The sequence below is a fragment of the Siphateles boraxobius genome, unplaced genomic scaffold (genome assembly GCF_051911475.1).
Source record: "Siphateles boraxobius isolate OS27281-9 unplaced genomic scaffold, OSU_SipBor_1 9, whole genome shotgun sequence".
Lineage (NCBI taxonomy): Eukaryota > Metazoa > Chordata > Actinopteri > Cypriniformes > Leuciscidae > Siphateles > Siphateles boraxobius.
Window position 1 is genome coordinate 21,006,089 of NW_027509219.1, and position 18,729 is coordinate 21,024,817.

General features: G+C 37.4%; 1 protein-coding gene across 7 annotated transcripts; it reads right to left on the reverse strand.

The window, feature by feature from the left end:
• Positions 1–236: 236 nt before the first annotated feature.
• On the reverse strand, positions 237–18,603 carry LOC143732655 (acylamino-acid-releasing enzyme). Of its 7 annotated transcripts, none has more exons than XR_013201151.1 (26): positions 18,530–18,603; positions 17,843–18,014; positions 17,375–17,682; positions 16,790–16,856; positions 15,183–15,595; positions 10,759–10,891; positions 10,527–10,653; positions 10,263–10,338; positions 9,859–9,934; positions 8,983–9,122; positions 8,720–8,854; positions 8,472–8,563; positions 8,226–8,263; positions 8,012–8,133; positions 5,923–5,983; positions 5,735–5,829; positions 5,461–5,530; positions 5,258–5,343; positions 5,025–5,163; positions 4,845–4,928; positions 3,544–3,624; positions 3,363–3,451; positions 3,034–3,177; positions 1,653–1,755; positions 1,084–1,190; positions 237–604 (listed from the first exon to the last, which is right to left on the reverse strand). XR_013201151.1 is itself a non-coding variant. In XM_077223933.1 (26 exons), exons 1-26 carry the CDS (start codon positions 18,557–18,559, stop codon positions 502–504), a joined length of 3,141 nt encoding a protein of 1,046 aa, XP_077080048.1. In that variant the 5' UTR covers positions 18,560–18,603; the 3' UTR covers positions 237–501. The 7 variants fall into 7 exon arrangements, 4 of the variants coding, with proteins under 4 accessions (XP_077080048.1, XP_077080050.1, XP_077080049.1 ...); XR_013201153.1 differs by having other exon boundaries at positions 18,419–18,576; XM_077223933.1 differs by having other exon boundaries at positions 3,034–3,227.
• Positions 18,604–18,729: the final 126 nt, after the last annotated feature.

The following is an 18,729-nucleotide window of genomic DNA, read 5'->3' on the forward strand; positions in this document are numbered from 1 at the left end:
TTGTATCATGTTTATAAACATGGAATGTTTGAATCTCTGCAGATACATTTCTGAAAATAGATTTTTGTTCTTCTGTTGTACTTACTGTCTGAAATGTACTATTTTCAATAGTCCAACTAATTTAAATCTACAATCACCATGTCTATGTATTTAAAGTCAAACAGATTTTATCTAAAAATATTGCCATGTTACTCTCAATTACAAACAGAATGAAGAGCAAACATGTCACAAAGGAGTGTGGATGTTTAGAAATTTATTCTAAAAAGAATAGTTGAGTATCTCAGTACATGAGCTCAGATTTCTTAACTTATAGACTCCATGCTTTGGCATTTGACCCCTTATTTTAGCAGTGCTGATTTAACAGACAAGTCTGCCCCCTAATGGACAGTGACCTCTATTGCATGTAAATTTAGCTTCAGTGCAGCATTCATAGACGTTTACAGTTTTGGCAAGAATGTCACAATAATGTGCAGACAGAAATAAAAAAAATTCTGAGAAATGTCAGTTTAAATGTTCTTTAAACCACAGAGTGATGTTGAGGAAGCAGTCAGACTGAGTGTTGACTTTAGACAGCGAGTGACCTTCATCAGGGTACCACAACAATCTGAGAAACAGACAAAGAGAAGAGAGTGTGTGATAAAGAAAGAGCAGGCTGAAGGGTCAGTTAGATTTAAAAAAAAAAAAAAAAATAATACTTTTATTACGTTTATTGATTACAAAGTAAATGGGTCTATTCATCAAAAAAATCCTGAAAAAAGTATCAACGTTGATAATAAAAAATAAAAATTCTTGAACACCAAATCAGCATAGAATGTTTCTGAAGGATCGTGTGACACTGAAGACTGGAGTAATGATACAGAAAATTTAGCTTTGCCATAACAGGAATAAATTACATTTGATAATCCAATAAAATATGTTAATGGCCAAAACCAATCATCTCAAAATGGCTAAATACTGTCTGTTTAAATCAGCCTGGTCTATCACTATTAGTGACAAATAATATGAGTATTCAGTATGTTTGTATATATTAAATTATGGTGTGTGTGTGTGTGTGTGTGTGTGTGTGTGTGTGTGTGTGTGTACCTGACAGGTGTATTCCTGCTCTTGAGTGCTCTGTAGAGCTCCAGACCCTGGTGAGGCGATACTCTCCTGTCTCTCCCACCCAGCATTAACAAAACAGGAGCTCGGATCTAAACACACATATACAGACCACATTAAGGTTTAATATTCACATATTAAGCTTATTATGCTACACAAAAAATTCTCTATCATAAATTAATCACCTTTCCTGTCTGTGTGTGAGTGTGCATAGTTTGATGACAAATTTGTACTCGGAAATGTGCTAAATCTTAGAAATAATCCAAAAACCTCCTTTTAGGGTTATCCTCATTTGTAAAAAATGCTATACAAATAAAAATAAACTGTAGAAATGCAGAAAGTTTTAGGGTTCAGTATTCATAACTAGCTGTACATAAAATCAATAAAAGTCTGTGCAAAATCCCTATTTAGATAGTTTAGAAATGACTGTGTGTGTGTGTGTGTGTGTGTGTGTGTGTGTGTGTGTGTGTGTGTGTGTGTGTGTGTGTGTGTGTGTGTGTGTGTGTGTGTGTGTGTGTGTGTGTGTGTGTGTGTGTGTGTGTGTGTGTGTGTACCTGTGCAGCGTGTATTATAGGCGACTTCTCCAGCATGGAAGTGAGGGACTGTGATGTGGGCAACTGGTCAAAAGCATACTGAAGCCCAACAGAGGAATATCTCCTGTAGGGGCAGTACAAGCACACAGCACCATTACAGTTACCCTTCGGCCACTGTAAAAACTGAAATGCAGTATATTGATCATTATCCAACAGATTTAATATTATAACTTCAGAATACTAAGGCAATAATACATTACTGCATTATACACAGAGGTTCCTTCTAGTGCTGGAATAAATTAGGCTTAACTGTTTTTTCCTGGATCTTAAGAGAAACTGGTTCTATGCTTTTAAAGACTTTGACTTTATTTTAATGGAATTTTGCAGTTTATCATAAAATATTTATCCGTGTACATCATTTAAAAAAAATCAATCAGCCTTATCAAGGGCGTAAGAAATACGATGATGATGCAAGAGTCGTTGCATTTTTATGTTTTTGTTAGCCTATCCATTTTAACTCACTAGAGGCAATGCTGCTGCATTTTTTTTTTCAAACCATTGCAGAAATGTATAAGCTAAATAGAGAGAAGATCTTGGTTACGTCGAAACCATAACCAAGCTTTTCACACAGAACACATTTTTCGGCTCTGCTTTTCTATTGATTTCCATGTAAACATGCGCTAGACGGACATCTTTGACAGTTGCATTCATATATTGCACAAGCGAGCTGCATGTTTAAAAAGCCATATAAAGTTAAAAGAAGTTAATCTTTCAAAAAACATGTCTCGAGACTTTGTGGGGATTTTTTCTATTCCACTGCATCTCATGTTTTTTAAAGGAAAAAAGCACTAGGTGTGATCAGTGCTTTGGCTCTTTGCTTTAAACTATGCATATATGTAAACAGAGGCCAGCTAGTAAGAGCTGTGCAAGTAAACCTCACTCCCCTCGCCTCAAGTCACTGACGCTAGAGACTGCGTTCTTTAACGCTAGAGACTTAACGCTAGAGACTGCGGGCTTGTTAGAATGCCCGCCTCTCATGCCAGTTTGAATCCCGCTCGGAAAGGGTCGAGTAGAACCGTAGGGGTTACATATACATGATGCTATTTTAATCATAATTGTTAAAGCAATTAAAAAAATTACATTTGATTTATAAACGTTAATTTAAACGTTACGCACCTTTTTTTACAGTCATGTTATTTTTTTGCTTTGAATAAACAATATAATGTGGAGAGTTAATATTTAGCTCATTACACCCCTTTTTGTGGCCAGAGGAGACAAGCCAAAAGTGAAAATATGCCTTTTCAATTTCAATATTAGTAATATTTAAGGATAAAATTCGAATTTAGTTTTTTTAGCCATTTTCACAGCCCTAGTAATAATGATTGTAAACATGATACATTACCAGTCTATGATATCACTGGTCCCAAGCAGCGTGGCAGCATTGATGACGGGGTTTCGCGCTGCACATGCTCTGTAAAAATCTGGATACTGACCGACCAGGTGGCAGGCCAGGAATCCACCATGGGAGCCACCCATCACTGCCACTCTATCAGGATCGAGAGTATTCTCATTATGCAAAGCGCACAACACTGCCCTCTGGACACAAAGAATGACAAACAAGCTAATGCTATATATATATATATATATATATATATATATATATATATATATATATTTTTTTTTTTTTTTTTTTTTTTTTTTAACAGGCACGTTATTTGTGCATATACATACCTGAACATCTTTGACGTCCTGACTGCCAACATTTCCAAGCAGAGACTCTATGCCATCTTGACCGAAACCAGTGGAGCCCCTGTAGTTCACTTTAACACACAAAATGTTAAAAAATAAAAATTAGCAATTAAAAAAGTATTTTATGTAGTGACAGGAACAAGAATGACATATGAACACTCACCCATAAGAACAGCAAAGCCCAGTTTGGTTAAAGCAGCAGCTGTGGCATTCCAGTCAGCAGTGAAATGAGAATGAGGACCACCTGCACAGAGAAATACTTCACTAGATTCGTGTTTCCACCGCAGGAACTTTCCCCAGGAACTAGGGACTTTGGGGTGGTATTCCGTGTGTTTACACCGCAGGAACCAGGGTCTAAATGAAGTTCCGGGTAAAAATTTCCCCCTCCGAAAGTCCTTTCTCGTAAGGGTAGTACTTTTTCAAAGTTCAGGAACTTTCAGGGGTGGGACTCGGGAGCTGAACATGCTGATTGGTTGAGTTCACGCAGCATTTTATTTTAACCATCATCTGTTGCGGTGCATGTAGTAACAGTTGTTTGCTATTGTTTGCTATATATATAGTTGTTTTGCTATTGCTATAAAAAATACGACTGATTGACCGACGATAGGGTTTAGGCTTTATTAAGCTTAAATTCAGAGGCAGAAATCCAGCGGGAACTGTAAAGTAGCACGCAGTCCTTCGTCACTGGACTATTTGCCTAATCTTCATGGTACTTTTAGATAGTGGTGGAAACACAGATATCAACAGGTTCCTGGGACAAATTGTTCCGGGTCATTTCGGTATAAGCGCGGCTTAGGTATGTTTACATGCAGTAATTTTCATCAATCTGAATTAGTCCAATCCAATTACAGATTCTGAAAGTTATGTTTTTATGAACCCTAAACTTTGCAGTTCAATTTACATTTTCTTTTACATATTCCAAACAAAGCATTAGCACAAACTTTACTATAAAAGGGCTCTCATAAACAAATGCATCACAGCACTGCACATGTGTGCAAGGTATTTTTGAATCTGATAACTGTATTCAAGCATTAACTAGGCCTGTTGCGAATATTAAAATACCATTTGATTGCGGTTATTTGGTTTAACATGATTATTTCAGACAACCGTGATTATTGCGAGTAAAGTACTGTGTAAGAGTCTTAAGGCACATTAGTATTTTCACCAAAAAAAAATGTTTTTTAGCCAGTCATTTATATCTTTTACTGTAGTGTGTCAGTAGGAAATATCAGTTTGCATATCCAATATTTCTTTTTTCATCAATTGTAATAATCCAGTGAGATTTTTGTATGCACAAGGAGTCTGACAACAGCCGGTATGATCTGATCTTACCATCACCTATTACATCAAGAACCAGAAAAAACTGAGACAGACTAAATCCAGAAGAACTGTGGCAACATCTCTTAAAAATGTGAAGAAACGATCATTTGAATAAAAATTACATGAAAAAAGTACCAGCCTTACCGTGTATATTTACCACTAGAGGAGTTTTCCTTCTCTCTTGAGGACTGTAAGGCTTCAGCAAAATTGCTCCGAAATTCAGTCCAGCTATATAGAAGCAGAGAGGAGGAATGAGAAAAATCACAAGAAGTAGGCTATTGCTAGTGGCGGCTGTATATCTGATGATAGATCCATGTTACTCACAGAACTGATGGTTCTCCTCTTGAGAAGGGGGTGTGATCAACATGGGCTGCCAATAAAATTCCTCATACACATCTGCTCCACCCAGATTACAAAGTTGCAAATCCTCAGCCTGATCAACTGTTGAGAGGAAGCCAACTCTCTACAGAAAACAAACAAAGCTGTGTCATGCAGTATCTTCAGTGAAAGATGACTATTTTAGTAAAGTGTGTTCACGTGTGTGTGTGAGGTTGTACCAGGCAGGGTGGCTGATTTGGAGACGAGCAGCTCATCACCATCAGGTCTTTTTGTATTGTCAACAGCTGCACACTCCCGAAATCCTCTACCAAACACAAAAATCCAGAATAAATCAAAGTCACAATTGCAATGACACTGAGAGTAAAGAGAACAAACAGCCTGAAGTCAAAGCAGTCATGACATCACACCATATTCCCACTACCTAGTCTTAGCACATCCAGTCCGCAGACTTGTGTGACTCTTCCTGTGGTTCTGTTGACTGAGAAAACTGCCTAAAAGAACAGATGGTGCAAAAATCACAAAATCTAGGATTTAGAAATTCAGAATCCACATAGTGGAGACATGGGACACACACATGTTTCTATGCAAGCTATTTAACAGTGTGCCAACATTTTTTTTCCACTTTTTTATTATTTTGGTAAACCACCTGTATTTTTTTTGTCCTCAGCTACATGTACATGTATGTATTTGTTAACCTTATTGTTTTCACAGGCACTGCTGAAGAAGATTCTCTCACTGTCTGCAGACCAGCATTGAGACGGCAATGACTCGTATATACCAGCAAACTGACCTGTGAAGAAAGAAAACATTGTGAAAAGTGCTAGACAACTTAAACTGACTTGACCTCACTCTTCAATGTGTGCATGTGTTTTTATCCAAATACCCTTTTCTGCTCTCCTGACCACATCTACCAAAACCGAAGTGCTTTTGTTCTTCATATCATACTAAACGGGACAAACAAAGAGAGAGAAAATAGTTTAACAAATATAATATGTATAATATAATATTAAATGTACACACACACACACACTACGGTTCAAAAGCTTGGGGATGGTAAGATTTTTGAAACGTCTCTTATGATCACCAATTTTGTATTTATTTTATCAAAGAAATTATAGAGTAATAAAAAACTAATATAGGTAAGAATGTGAAATACTTTTACAATTTAAAGTAATAGTTTTCTATTGTAAAATATGAAAAATGTATTCCTGTGATGGCAAAGCTGAATTTTCAGCAGTCATTAGTCTTCAGTGTTACATGATCTTTCAGAAATGAATCTAATATCCTGATTTGGTGCTCAAGTAACATTTCTTATTATTATCAATGTTGAAAACATTCTGCTGTTTTTTTGGAAATCATGATGCACTTTTTTTTTCAGGATTCTCTAATAAGAAGAAAGTATATAGAGCAGCATTTACTGGCCCTTTTAATCAATTTAATGCATTCTTGCTGTGTAAAGCTCTTAAAGGAGAACTCCGGGCAATTTTTAAGTTAATCTTGATTATTATATCTTTGTGAGTACTGTCTATAGAAAAAAAAAACGAACCGGATTGGTGCTTGCAACTCGGAGCTGTTCCCGCAAATGCCCAGAGCTCCCACTCAGCTAAAACGGCAGTTATGGGGGCATATACATACAGAGTGTCTTTGTGCCTCTTAACAGACACAAAATGCAATTAAAATGTCTGTCCAACATGAACAGGGCCCTTACATATGAACAAGATGCGTTTAGCAACTTAGCCATTGTTTAAATTCACCTAGTGTTTTAGACGGCTAGCTGTAGTCTCGCGCTGAAGTCCCGTGGGAACTCCGTCACGCAATGACGTAAATTCTTTCATCCCGCGGGGATCATCGGTTCTCAAATATCGGGTCCGAAAGAAGCAGTTTTCGGTTCAGTGTACTGGTGATTCGAAACTGCAACAATTCTTGAGAATCGCTGCAGCAAAACGACGCTGATCGCGTGCGAGAGAAAAATAGCAGCAGTGTGCAGGTGGGAGGAGCGTAGTGTGTGAAGAGCATGGTGAAGAGTGATGATCGGAGTTGCTTACAAGTGAAGAAGAAATGGTTTGCGTTTGTGCCGTTCCGAATTATGGCAAAAGAATGTGAAAATACAAAAACTTATTTTCATCGTCTTCCTTTCCATGACCTCAAGATTCTACAGTTGTGGCTAGTTGTACTTCAACGTGATGCGCAAACTCCCATACAAGTACTGGGCGCTAAAGATTACCGCATTTGCAGTGAAAACTTTGATAAGGAGAACTACACAGACAAAACACAGCAGGGCCGGTTGAAGAAAAAAAGAGATTCCATGGACGAAGACGTGTGCAACCACTGTGGAGGTAATATAAACTTTATTTATCCTTCCATTTGGGCGCTGTGTTGTGTGTGTGTAGTCATCCTTGTACTGCACAAACGCGAACCATTTCTTCTTCACCTACACACTGCTATTTACCTTTGGCTACAACGGAGTTCCCACGGGACTTGAGCGCGAGACTACAGCTAGCCGTCTAAAACACTATTTAGGTGAATTTAAACAATGGCTAAGTTGCTAAACGCATCTTGTTCATATGTAAGGGCCCTGTTCATGTTGGACAGACATTTTAATTGCATTTTGTGTCTGTTAAAAGGCACAAAGACACTCTTTATGTATATGCCCCCATAACTGCCATTTTAGCTGAGTGGGAGCTCTTGGCATTTGCGGGAACAGCTCCGTGTTGCAAGCACCAATCCGGTTCGGTTTTTTTCTATAGACCGTACTCACAAAGGTATAACGATCAAGATTAACTTAAAAATTGCCCGGAGTTCTCCTTTAATTTCTTTAAAAAAAAAAAAATCTTACTGGCCCCTAACTTTTGACCAGTTGAGTATATAATATAATTAATATTAAACAAAATACTCCAGTTTGGCATTTCATCTAAACATTCCTAAGTGAAATATTATTACATTATATGTTAATCAATTATTTGCATTCTTACCAACATCATACTCAGGCACTGATGATGTGGTCCAAAGACCTGGCCCTGTAAGTAGACGATCCAACACGAGTCAGGACTCATCCGAGGGCTCGACACAGACATGCTGTCAGATGACAGGCACTCTGACCAGGTCAAAGGTCAAATTGAACAAAAAGAGGTTATAAAAGTGAATACATACAATCACTCCTATATAAAAAAAATAATAAAATCTCACCACAGTTCCCTTTCATATTCAAGTAGAAGAGAGCTGATCTGGAAAAAAAAGGAAATCAGCAGAATATTATATTTTAAAACATTAAAACAGTATTTTAAAATCTTGGCACAGAGTAAGTCAGCCAACTGAGATAAGCATCTTATTAAATAGTAGCACTTGAGGATGGATATATAACTGAATCAATATTTCTAAGGAAAAGTACTAGCTGTTAAAGGGATTGAAGCTTTCCCTAACTCCGCCTCTCACCTACGATTGGAGCAGAACTTCAGGCCCAGTCTGAATGGCTCATTCCATTGGCCCACAAACACCACACCCCTTCCATTGGGCCCCCACAGCGCCTTGAGAGATGGGGAGGAGTATTTATTAATTCAGTTATTATTTAAAGCACTTGAATGTAAGATTACTGATATAACATCTAACATTTAAAGCCAATATGGCATAACATAACGATTATCAATTGGGTAAATAAGAATAGTGATATATATCCGTCTCACCTGTCCTGGTGATATATTAGGAGGGATGCCAGCATACACAATGACTGCAGCTTTAAAGAGATCAGCTACACACACGACTGGACAGCTTTTACCCACCAGCCCCTCACCCCAGTCTTCAATATACACGTTCTTATCCTGAGAAATGTCACAAGCCTTTTACAACCTCAAATGCATTTCTTCTAACATCTAGTTACAACAGGTAATGCACAAAGCTACATGTGGGATAAGCTAAGTTGAGATGATTTGATAGACAGACATCTCACCTGTTCCTCAAGCAACACTAGCCCTCCATCCTCACTGGCTAATGCAAATGATGATTGAGCTGACGCCTCCACCCTCTTCTTCTCAGCCACGTACAGCAACTTCTTTTCACATGGTGACCAGGCCAAACATGCAAACGGAGCTAATGATGCACACAGAAAGAGTACACACAATCAGACCAATATCCTCACACACTGATAAGGGCTAAAAGTAGATAAAAGACAGAGTAGATAAAAATCAATAGGGAGCCAACAGTTACTAAAATGAATCATTCATATCCAAATTACAGAACCACTCAATATACATGTCTATTTTTAAAAGAATCATGAGAAATATTGTGACATATAAGGTCTTTGAACTATTAAAACATCCTGCAAGTTTCATAGCTTAAAACATCCTCCTCATAATAAATAAAGTATTTATTTAATCAAGCTTCAAAAACAGCTTGTTCTAATATTGGGTTACCTGTGACGTCATACTGGCAAATACATTTGCATTTGACTTCTTCCAGGGCAAGACATCAACGAATAGTTTATACATCACTCTACCATAGGCCAGATTCCATTCAGTCACAAAACAGAAGAAGTTAAAAAAGAAGTTTCTTGTTTTAGCAGTTGTAGACTGATATAACTCACAAACCTGAAGTGTACCTCATATAAAGGTTCTTGGATCATCCCAAAAGAGACATGACTGAAAATGGCTTATGGTCCAGTGAGTGAGTCAGTTTTTAGCATTAAAGACTAATTTTAGACATAGGCCTGATTCACTACAAAGAACGAGCTCAAGAGTCATTTGATCACAATTAGCAATATTCCGCACTCGGGCCAGTGATTCGAGACTCTTGGTGTGTAACACGGACAGCAAAAAGTATTTCTTACCATCTTCATACACTTTTCCATGCTTATTCAGAGCTATGAGGTCCAAGCTTTTCTCCAGACCATTTTGGCCCCAAACCTACCAAGAAAAACAAAGCGAATTAATATATTTTCCTCACATTCAAATTTCGCTTTCACAGACCCAATGGCCACCAAAGCGCTTTACATGTTGCCTCACATTCACCCATTCATTCACACACCGACGGCGGTGTCAGCCATGCAAGGCGCCATCCAGCTGGTCGGGAGCAGGTGGGGTTAGGTGTCTTGCTCATGGACACCTCGACACTTGGTCAGGTGGAACCGGGGATTGAACCACCAACCTTTCGGTTTGTAGACAACCTACATTAACCACTGAGCCACTGCCGCCCAACAAATTTAAATTATATTTCTAAGATATCTGCCATTACCTCCAGGTACTGATGTTCTGCTTCCTCTCGGATGACAGCTTGAAGAGTACCAGAAGGAGACTGGCAGCTGAGCAACCTGAGTGAGAGATGAATTTTGATGACGGGCATGTTGTCCACTTGTAGTCAAAACTATCTTTCTTTTTACCTCTTGAGGATACATGAATATCTGCATATATCTATATATATATATATATATATATATATATATATATATATATATATATATATATATATACATACATACATACATATTACATAACTTACTCTTTCTCTATGTGTGAGCTTGTTCCAGATGGCAGAACGTGCTCTATTGTGTCGTGTTTACACAGTAGAGTCCATCTTTGAGAGAAATGCAGTTTCACCCCTCTCTCCAAATCACACTGACTCCATCCTACAGAGAAAGAGTGTTGAAATGCAAGCACCATGAAGTGTTCATATCACTAAACTATGCAAATACACCATAAAACTACACAAAAGAACTCTCCACTAAACTCACGGGCCAGTACAGTAATGCACCGCTTGTCAGTGGCAGTGTCCACCGGCTCTTCGGTGACCACACAGGCCGAAATGGGCACAGGAAACCTGATACAGTGTCTGAACACATCTCTGATCATGCTCTCCATTGCAACCTGAAACCAAAAACATTAACTACCAGTTAACAACAAACCGAAAACAACCTGAATAAACAAACCTGATGAGCAGCCAAACCTGAACCAGCCTAAATTGTGGGGAACAGACTGTCAATAGCCCATTTTTATTTTATTTTTTTACTTTAGCGCCCATATACATTTAAGTACTGAATATGTCAAATAGTAGTGCACAGCAGTATTCAAAACTCAAAATGTGTTACATGTAACGCAACTAATTTTTAATCAGCTACTGGTCCCACATTTAGGCAATATTTCTAGCTCCATGAAATAACTTTTTTTTTATCTGACTGGCCTTTATAACGCGATGATAACGATACGCTTCCGGTAAGCTAATTAAAAGGTTTATTCTGTCAATAATAAAGCAACATGTTCATAAAATATACGTTAATAAATAGTTAAAAAGTAGCACCGTATCCGTTCGCACCTTACAGCAGATCTGAAATCTGAACGAAATCTGGCTAAAACAACAACAGACACTCCTCCGCAACGCATGTCAACAACAATGATCCGCGCCGGTCGAGTGAAACTGGACTGTCGTGAGAGAAGAGTGAGATCAGGGGAAATCGCTGGAGGGTGGAAGAGAGCCGATGTTTCAACAGCGGTCAAAATTCTCGGCGGACGCATCCATTCTGCGGCTATAAGGGGTGGTTCGGTTTATTTATCACACTTTTGACAGCAACAATATTTAAGAACTGCTTGTGTTTAAGAATAATAATATAACCCATAGTATTTCGAGCAAAGTATTGCGTTTTGCGGCATGTAAAATCACGCACACTCTGCCTTTTTGTGGTATTGTCCTTTCTTTTTAGCTGCATAAACGGCAACGTTGCTATTTATCTTTAAACTAAAGTTATGTTATGACTTCGTGGGTCCAGATGAATAGGAATTTCAGATATACAAATAAATTAATGTAGAATCAAATCAGAAACCGGAGAAAAATGCCACAACAAAAATGCTCCCGCTCATTTCTTTGCCATAGGGCTTTATATTAGATGTAATGGTCTAACAAAATCATTATTTAGAAAAAAAAAGTGTACTGACTTTTTTTAATTTTATTTTTTAATTAACCCTTCAACTGCATTTATTAAATTTGAAACTAGCCAAGTAATGTATAGGTATACGAATTTAGGGTATAATATTAAGATTGGTTAAAAGCTGTTTGAAATTTGGATTTTGTTAGACCACTACCTCTATTATGAAGCCTAAATTTTTGCTTTAATGCATACTTTATATGGCCAAGAAACTGTCATGAAATGACTTGGCTGACTCAATATGTGAAGAGTTCAAGGGTCCATAAAAACAATTGGTATGGTAAAAAACGGTTCAAATTTGTGAGTGTGTCTGTTTAGCAGAATAGCTGGAAGCTTTTTTTTTTATAAAATAATAATATTAATAATAACTAATAGACCTTTGCACTCAGTGCTTTTCCATTGGATGAATATACACATATTGTCATTACTATTATTATTCAGAAGATAAATCTGCAAAGGAGTCAAATACAATATCAATGCCTGAACTTTCTTTCAAAAGCTCAGGATTTGTCTGGTTCAAGTGCCATATTCCAATGAACTTGTGTGGAAATAGATTATTATTTTTTGAACATGGGCATTGCCAAAAGCGTTTTTTTTTTTTTTTTACCTAACCATTGTTCTCCCCAACCTATAGTACTTTGAGGAGGGTTTCATCTTTTTTTTTTTTTTGCTAGACGAATTATCAGAAATCCACTCATTTCTGATAACCTCTGAAAGACCTTCCTTATTGAGAGGTGTCTCATCTTCAGTAGAAATAAGACTGTACAGTAAAGATAAGACAGTAAACTAATGACCAAAGATAGATGCACTGGACAGGCCCATTAATCCACTCCTCTGTAAGAACTCAATGAACGTCAGCCCTTTTCAAATTCCCAGGCCCCTTTATGGAGATGTTCCCTTGTACTGTATATTTCTGAGCATGTACAGGTCTTACTGGTCCAGTGACTGTTCCTCCAACAGCTGAAATTCCATTTGTGCGGTCAATGCACGTTGATGGATGATGGTGATTTATATTGATATCTGGAGTAGACAAAGAATGTCGTCTTTGAATGTGAGTTTTGATGTTTTTTTTGTTTAAAATCGTGTTGCAAAAGCAGCACATTGTTCGCTTCGGCCTAGACTTAAGTATTTTTTTGTTACTGGTGGAGATGCATTCAGTTGGGTTGGCAGACACAATATCTTGAATGTCTGAGGGCATTACAATTGTAGGATGTAAAACAGCAGTCTTCGAGCCTGTCAAGGAACTTGGTGTAGATGGAGTGCTGGAAAAATGTTCTGTTTCTGAAGCACTGTGATCGACTACGCATGGCGCAGAAATAATGGAAGATCCAGAGGTGCTTGCGACTGGTAGAGAAGTCAAAGCTCGGGGTAAACCTGGAGTGGTTAAACATTTAGGGATAGGATCACATGTGGCAGATACTGTTGAGATGCTGTGGGATGATGGAAAGTTAGTTGGTTTTAAAGCACATGTTTCTAAACATTCTCTGGAGGGTTCTGTAGATGGAACGAGTACTTTAGTTGATGCACACTTCTGCACATGGTTAATAAATACGTTTTTTCGAATTATACTTTGACGGCAGTAGCAGCAGTGATAGTGTCCACTATCTACACATCCAAGGTTGCATTTATATATTTTATATCCTGTAAAAAAAAAAGAGAAATATATAACAAAATACTTTTATGAATGCATAATTTTACATTTTTTTATGATGTTTTTATAACATTTCACAGCATTACTCTAAAACATACCTCCATGCTTGACAACAGACCTCTCGTGGGTCTGTACATGTGCCACCATTGCAGGATACTCTCCAGTCTTTTTACAAAACAGGCATTTGAACTCATTTTCAGCAACCGAAATAGGTCCAGGAGAACTTCCCTCATTCAGAATGGTAACATGAAACTAGAAGTAAATAAAATATTTACTGGAACTCCTTAAAAGTCCACATTACTTATAATTGTCACAACCAAAAAGACGAATATTTAACTTTTAATTTACAAAACGTGTGTGAAGATAGGGTTTCAATACTAATGAACTTAAGTCACGTCTGACTCTGGACACAAACCGGAAAAAAGGAAATTGCAGACTGTATACAGTTATACCATTTCAAACACACTTAAATTGAAGGGAGACATAGTTGACATTTAAAACATCAGTTAATTTCCCAACCTATATTTGTGCTGCAGTTCACACACATAACGTTAGTTAAAAATTAAAATTCCACATGCCATATCACTGTATGAACAACAACTAAGACAAAGGCTAATATTTAATTCAATAACTTACTTTCTCATCTCGACATTGAACCATCTTGACGACATAGAATTCGCGCGTCTATCGTTGGAACGGCCGTGGGAATGCTGTTGTTGCTAGTAGGCGTTTCTTCTTCGTCTTCTTCATGGCCGTTCACTCCTTAGAAGTATTACCGCCACCTACTGTATACCAGTCATGGGTGATACAGTAGGCGTTTCTTGTCTGGCGTTGTCTTGGAGGACGCAGAGCAGACAGACCTGCATGCATGTTAGCTTTAACGTTTAACCCACCCTCTTGAGGCAATGGAAACGAACCGCGAAATGATTTTGCAATAGTTGCCCCAAATTCGTTTAGAAGTTGTCCCATAACAAAAATGTTGTTCATAAAAATATACGCACGCACGCACGTGGGAGCATTTTTCTTTTGTGTTGTGGTGATTCGTTGTTAGCTTGTGTTTGTAAATTTTTTGTGTTGTGCACAACTGGACCACTGTGGGATAGTTCACCCAGAAATGAAAATCTGTCATCACTTTTGTCATTGAAAACTTGTATGACTTTCATTTGGAAAACAAAAAAGGAGAAATTTAGAAATAAAATGAGGGAGAATAATGTCCCTCTACTCTAAAGCAGGGATTCCCCAACTTTTTTGTTCAGAAGAACCCATTTGAACTAAAATAATGGCTTACCCCTCAGAGATTTTACATTAATATTTAAATAATTTAACAATACATAAGCCTATGCATATTCACAGTTCTCTGATGTCAGTAAACGGTCACATGACATGCAGTTGAACAAATCAAATATTTACTCTAAGTAAGTGTTTTATTTTGGTTTTATTTTCAAGTTATATATTTGAATTATCCATTAAGTATTAGCTTTTCATCACAAATGCCCAAGGAATTCATAAGCCCCAGTTTGGGAAGCTCTGAAGAGTAAAAAAAAAAAAATTCAGAATAACCTTGCAAAGGATGAATTTCTCCTCTCACCTTCTGTTGTTTTCGCAGAGGGAGTCTCTGTTGTTTTGGGGGTTTCACCTGAGGAGAGGCAGGTTTCTCCTGGTTTAAAACTTGATCTGGGTGCTTCCTTCTTAAATGCACCTGCAGATTCTTCCTGTGCAGCATTAAACCGCAGAAAGGACACAGATCTTGTGTGTCGGATTTGGATCTTTGTGGGATGGAGCTTTCCACAGGTGTATGCCCAGTGAACATCTCATTTACCAAAGTCTTTATGGCGAGATCAGCCTCTATAGGATGAGGATTGGCAGCAGAATTTGACACAGTGGTTTCTGTGACATTGTGATCCACTACAGAGAGATTTAGCACTGAAGGATCTCCTTCATCCACTGGGAATTTAGATGGCTCATCTGTTCTCACCTGCTCCTCCATAATCCTTCTTTCACCTGAGATTAAAGAGAGTAAAAATATTAAGGTTTCATAGTTCGGTTTTTTGGCCAGGCAGTCTGACAAAGAATCAGATTTAAAGTCACCATCCAATCAAAGTGGACAATTCTTGGGGATTTTTTTATGAAAGATTGCAGTATTCATTATTATAAATGATTTATCCGTGCACATTTTTTTACTTATCTATTTGTGCCTTCATAATCTTTACGATCTTAATCAAAATAACTTCTGTTTACTGGTGCCAAGGCGGGACAACCTGTCACTCACATGTCATCACAGCAATAGCAAACCACAACAATCAAACAATCCAATCAATTCCCAGCCTACATTTTTTCACTGTTTGATAAGTCATTTCACTTGGATATATCACAATAGTAAAAAAAAAAGACTAAAGCAACTTGCTTTTCATTCCAAGTTGTTTTCATTCCACACTACCAGTTGTTTAGAAGCAAACACACTCACACAGAAACCTGCTGAATGATGAAAGCAATGTTCTAAATTCATCTTAAAATAACAACTGTTTAATGGTCTGAAGCGGGAAAAACATTAATTTCGGTGCCCACAATACATTTGCCAATTTTCTGCAAAATTCTCTGACTCTGACTTCTCAAACTCTGTAGACTGGCTCTAACTTTCAGCAACTAGCATTGACGCATTCAAACTGCATAAATGGGCAAAAGTGTTGTGTCGTGTATTCCAGCCTAAAAGCTCCTAGCGCCTAAAATTGCGCCTAAAATTGATCCTAAAAGCTCAAAAATATTTCTAATGACCTGCTCGCCAGCACTATTCATGTTCCTGTTGGGCAAGTGGTAAAAAGGAAGGTTACATACAGTAGGCTATTATTCAGTATGAACTACTATCATTCCACATTGTATCACATACTGCAGTGTTCGCTGAATAGTTTTTAAAAATGTATGTTAAACAGCATCCAAGGATAAATGTTTCAATCCTATATTGTTGTCATATGCCCTCATCATTTTGTTTAATTCAGCAAGTGGAGCCTTGCCTTAATTATTTAGCATTTTTAATGCTTTGTGTCTTTATTTTGGCACTATGATCAAAGAACAAGTCGATAAAAAAATGTTTAACTCTCTGCCTGACATCACTTTGTTCCTTTGTCACACTGGAAATAGAAGGTCAAGACGAGCACACTGCATTCTGCAGAATGTTTTCTGTTTGATGAGACTCATCACCTGTGGACCCTTGATCTGCCATCTCTGAATCAGTGGGCCCCGGGCTCGATGTCTCCTCACTTACAGCCTGCAAATGCACAGGACGAAAAGTGTTTTGTATGTTTATAGAAATTTCCACAGCTTCATACATTTTGACACAACAAAGCCCCATTATGGGATTTAAAGGAATGATTTTTCTGCTATCTATTTATGATGATTCATCTAAATTAATATTTTAATTAAGTCAATTACTTTTTTTTCCATTTTTAGGGGCCTGAAAACGCAAACTTTTGGAAAGTTAATCAGATCCTTAAGGAATCATTCTATCTAACATTCTGATTTGGTGCGAACGAAACATAAATGTGCAAAAAAGTTGTGTTGCTTAATATTTTTGTGGAAACCATGATACATTTTTTCAAGGATTTTTGATGAATAGACATCATTTAATCTTTTGTAAAAATGTGTCACTTTTTGTCAATTGCCTCCCTTTGCTGAAAAAAGTATTACTTTCTTTAAATAAAAAATAAAAAAAACTTTACTGACCCCAAACTTTAACGATAGTATATAAAGATGCATGAAAAAATAACAAAAGTAAAAGACACTTACCATTTTAGGGCACAAGTATTGTTCAAAGTTGGCTTTTGTTCGTCTGATTTTCTGAACATCCTCAGAGGTCCGGCTATTGTGTCCATCATCCACAGTGCTACCAGACTCAGATGCAGTCAGATGAAGATCTGGTGCAGGTGAATGCTTCTCTGATTTAAACTCCACAACTGTTATCTTGGTTTTTTTGTTGTCACACATTGCCAGGTGTTTTAGAAAACCATCTTTCCTCATAAAAGTGGATGTGCAGCTGACACAGTGAAAGTGTGGACCAGTTCGGCACTTTAAATGACATTTGAGAATGAAGAATTCTGGAAGAGAATAACAAAGGAAAGGGGTCCTCTATTATAGACACATTATAGTAAGACAAAGAATAATAATTTATTCTTGTGACTTCACTACCCGAGACATTTTCAGGTAATCAATATTCAATGTGCATGTAATTTCTCACACATATTATTTAGTACTAGCCTTTGTGTCGTATTGCTCTTCTTCTGTGACCCTGTAAATGTTTCAAACATTTGCTTTTTATGGTGGGTTTGAACATCTCAGGCACACAGAAAGGGCAGTGGTAGAAGGAACAACAGTCTTCACATCTCTCCAGAGTTGGCTGCTCCTCTCTTCGCAAAATAGTTTTGTGTAGCTATGAAATAAAAATGTAGGAACAAAACATCACCTTAATGTGTCTCCTGATAATTGGCTTCGTAGCCTTCATGAAAACTTTATTTAAAAAAGATAAATAATCCATGGCAAAATTATGTTTGCTTGAACCAAATCTATTTGAATCTGCATTTTTATAAATAAATAAAAAGAAAGGGAATTTCAATTTCTAAATCTAACAATGTAATTTAACGCTAAATTAATGTCCCCATGTGGACAGGCCCCAAAAATAATACGTTTAAAGGTATCTTGGTGTCTGTATTAGGCGGGACAATGTATCTATTACAAAAACTCTCTGAAAATAGCAGCTGATCCTTTGACGGACTTCTCCAGCCAGGGGCCGATTAGCAGGTCTGCAGTTGGACGCTTCATCAAACTGTTACTCACCTGTAGCGTTTTAAACTCTGTATTTTGGTACGTTTGCTTATTCGTTCATGACACAATGTGAGGTGATAGACCTGACCATATTGTTAAGTATGCGGAAACTTTATAATTTACCTCTGTATGTTGACTTGTATGGCTGAACATTTTAGTCAAAAGAGCCCGATTTGTTTGGTCTAAAATCTCGCGAGATTCACATGAGCGGAGACGTCGAGACGCTTTTCAAAATAAAGAGCTACAAAATAAGAGTGCCGAACCATCGCACCACAAACGATTTAAAACCATCACACTCAAATCATTCCTAATATATATATAAT

Coding starts and splice junctions, on each gene's coding strand:
- LOC143732655 (XM_077223933.1), bottom strand. CDS start 18,559: ATGTTCAGCCATACAAGTCAACATACAGAG. Junction 17,683..17,842: donor AAGAGCAATACGACACAAAG/GCTAGTACTAAA, acceptor ATTCTCTTCCAG/AATTCTTCATTCTCAAATGT. Junction 605..1,083: donor AGCAGGAATACACCTGTCAG/GTACACACACAC, acceptor TCTGTTTCTCAG/ATTGTTGTGGTACCCTGATG.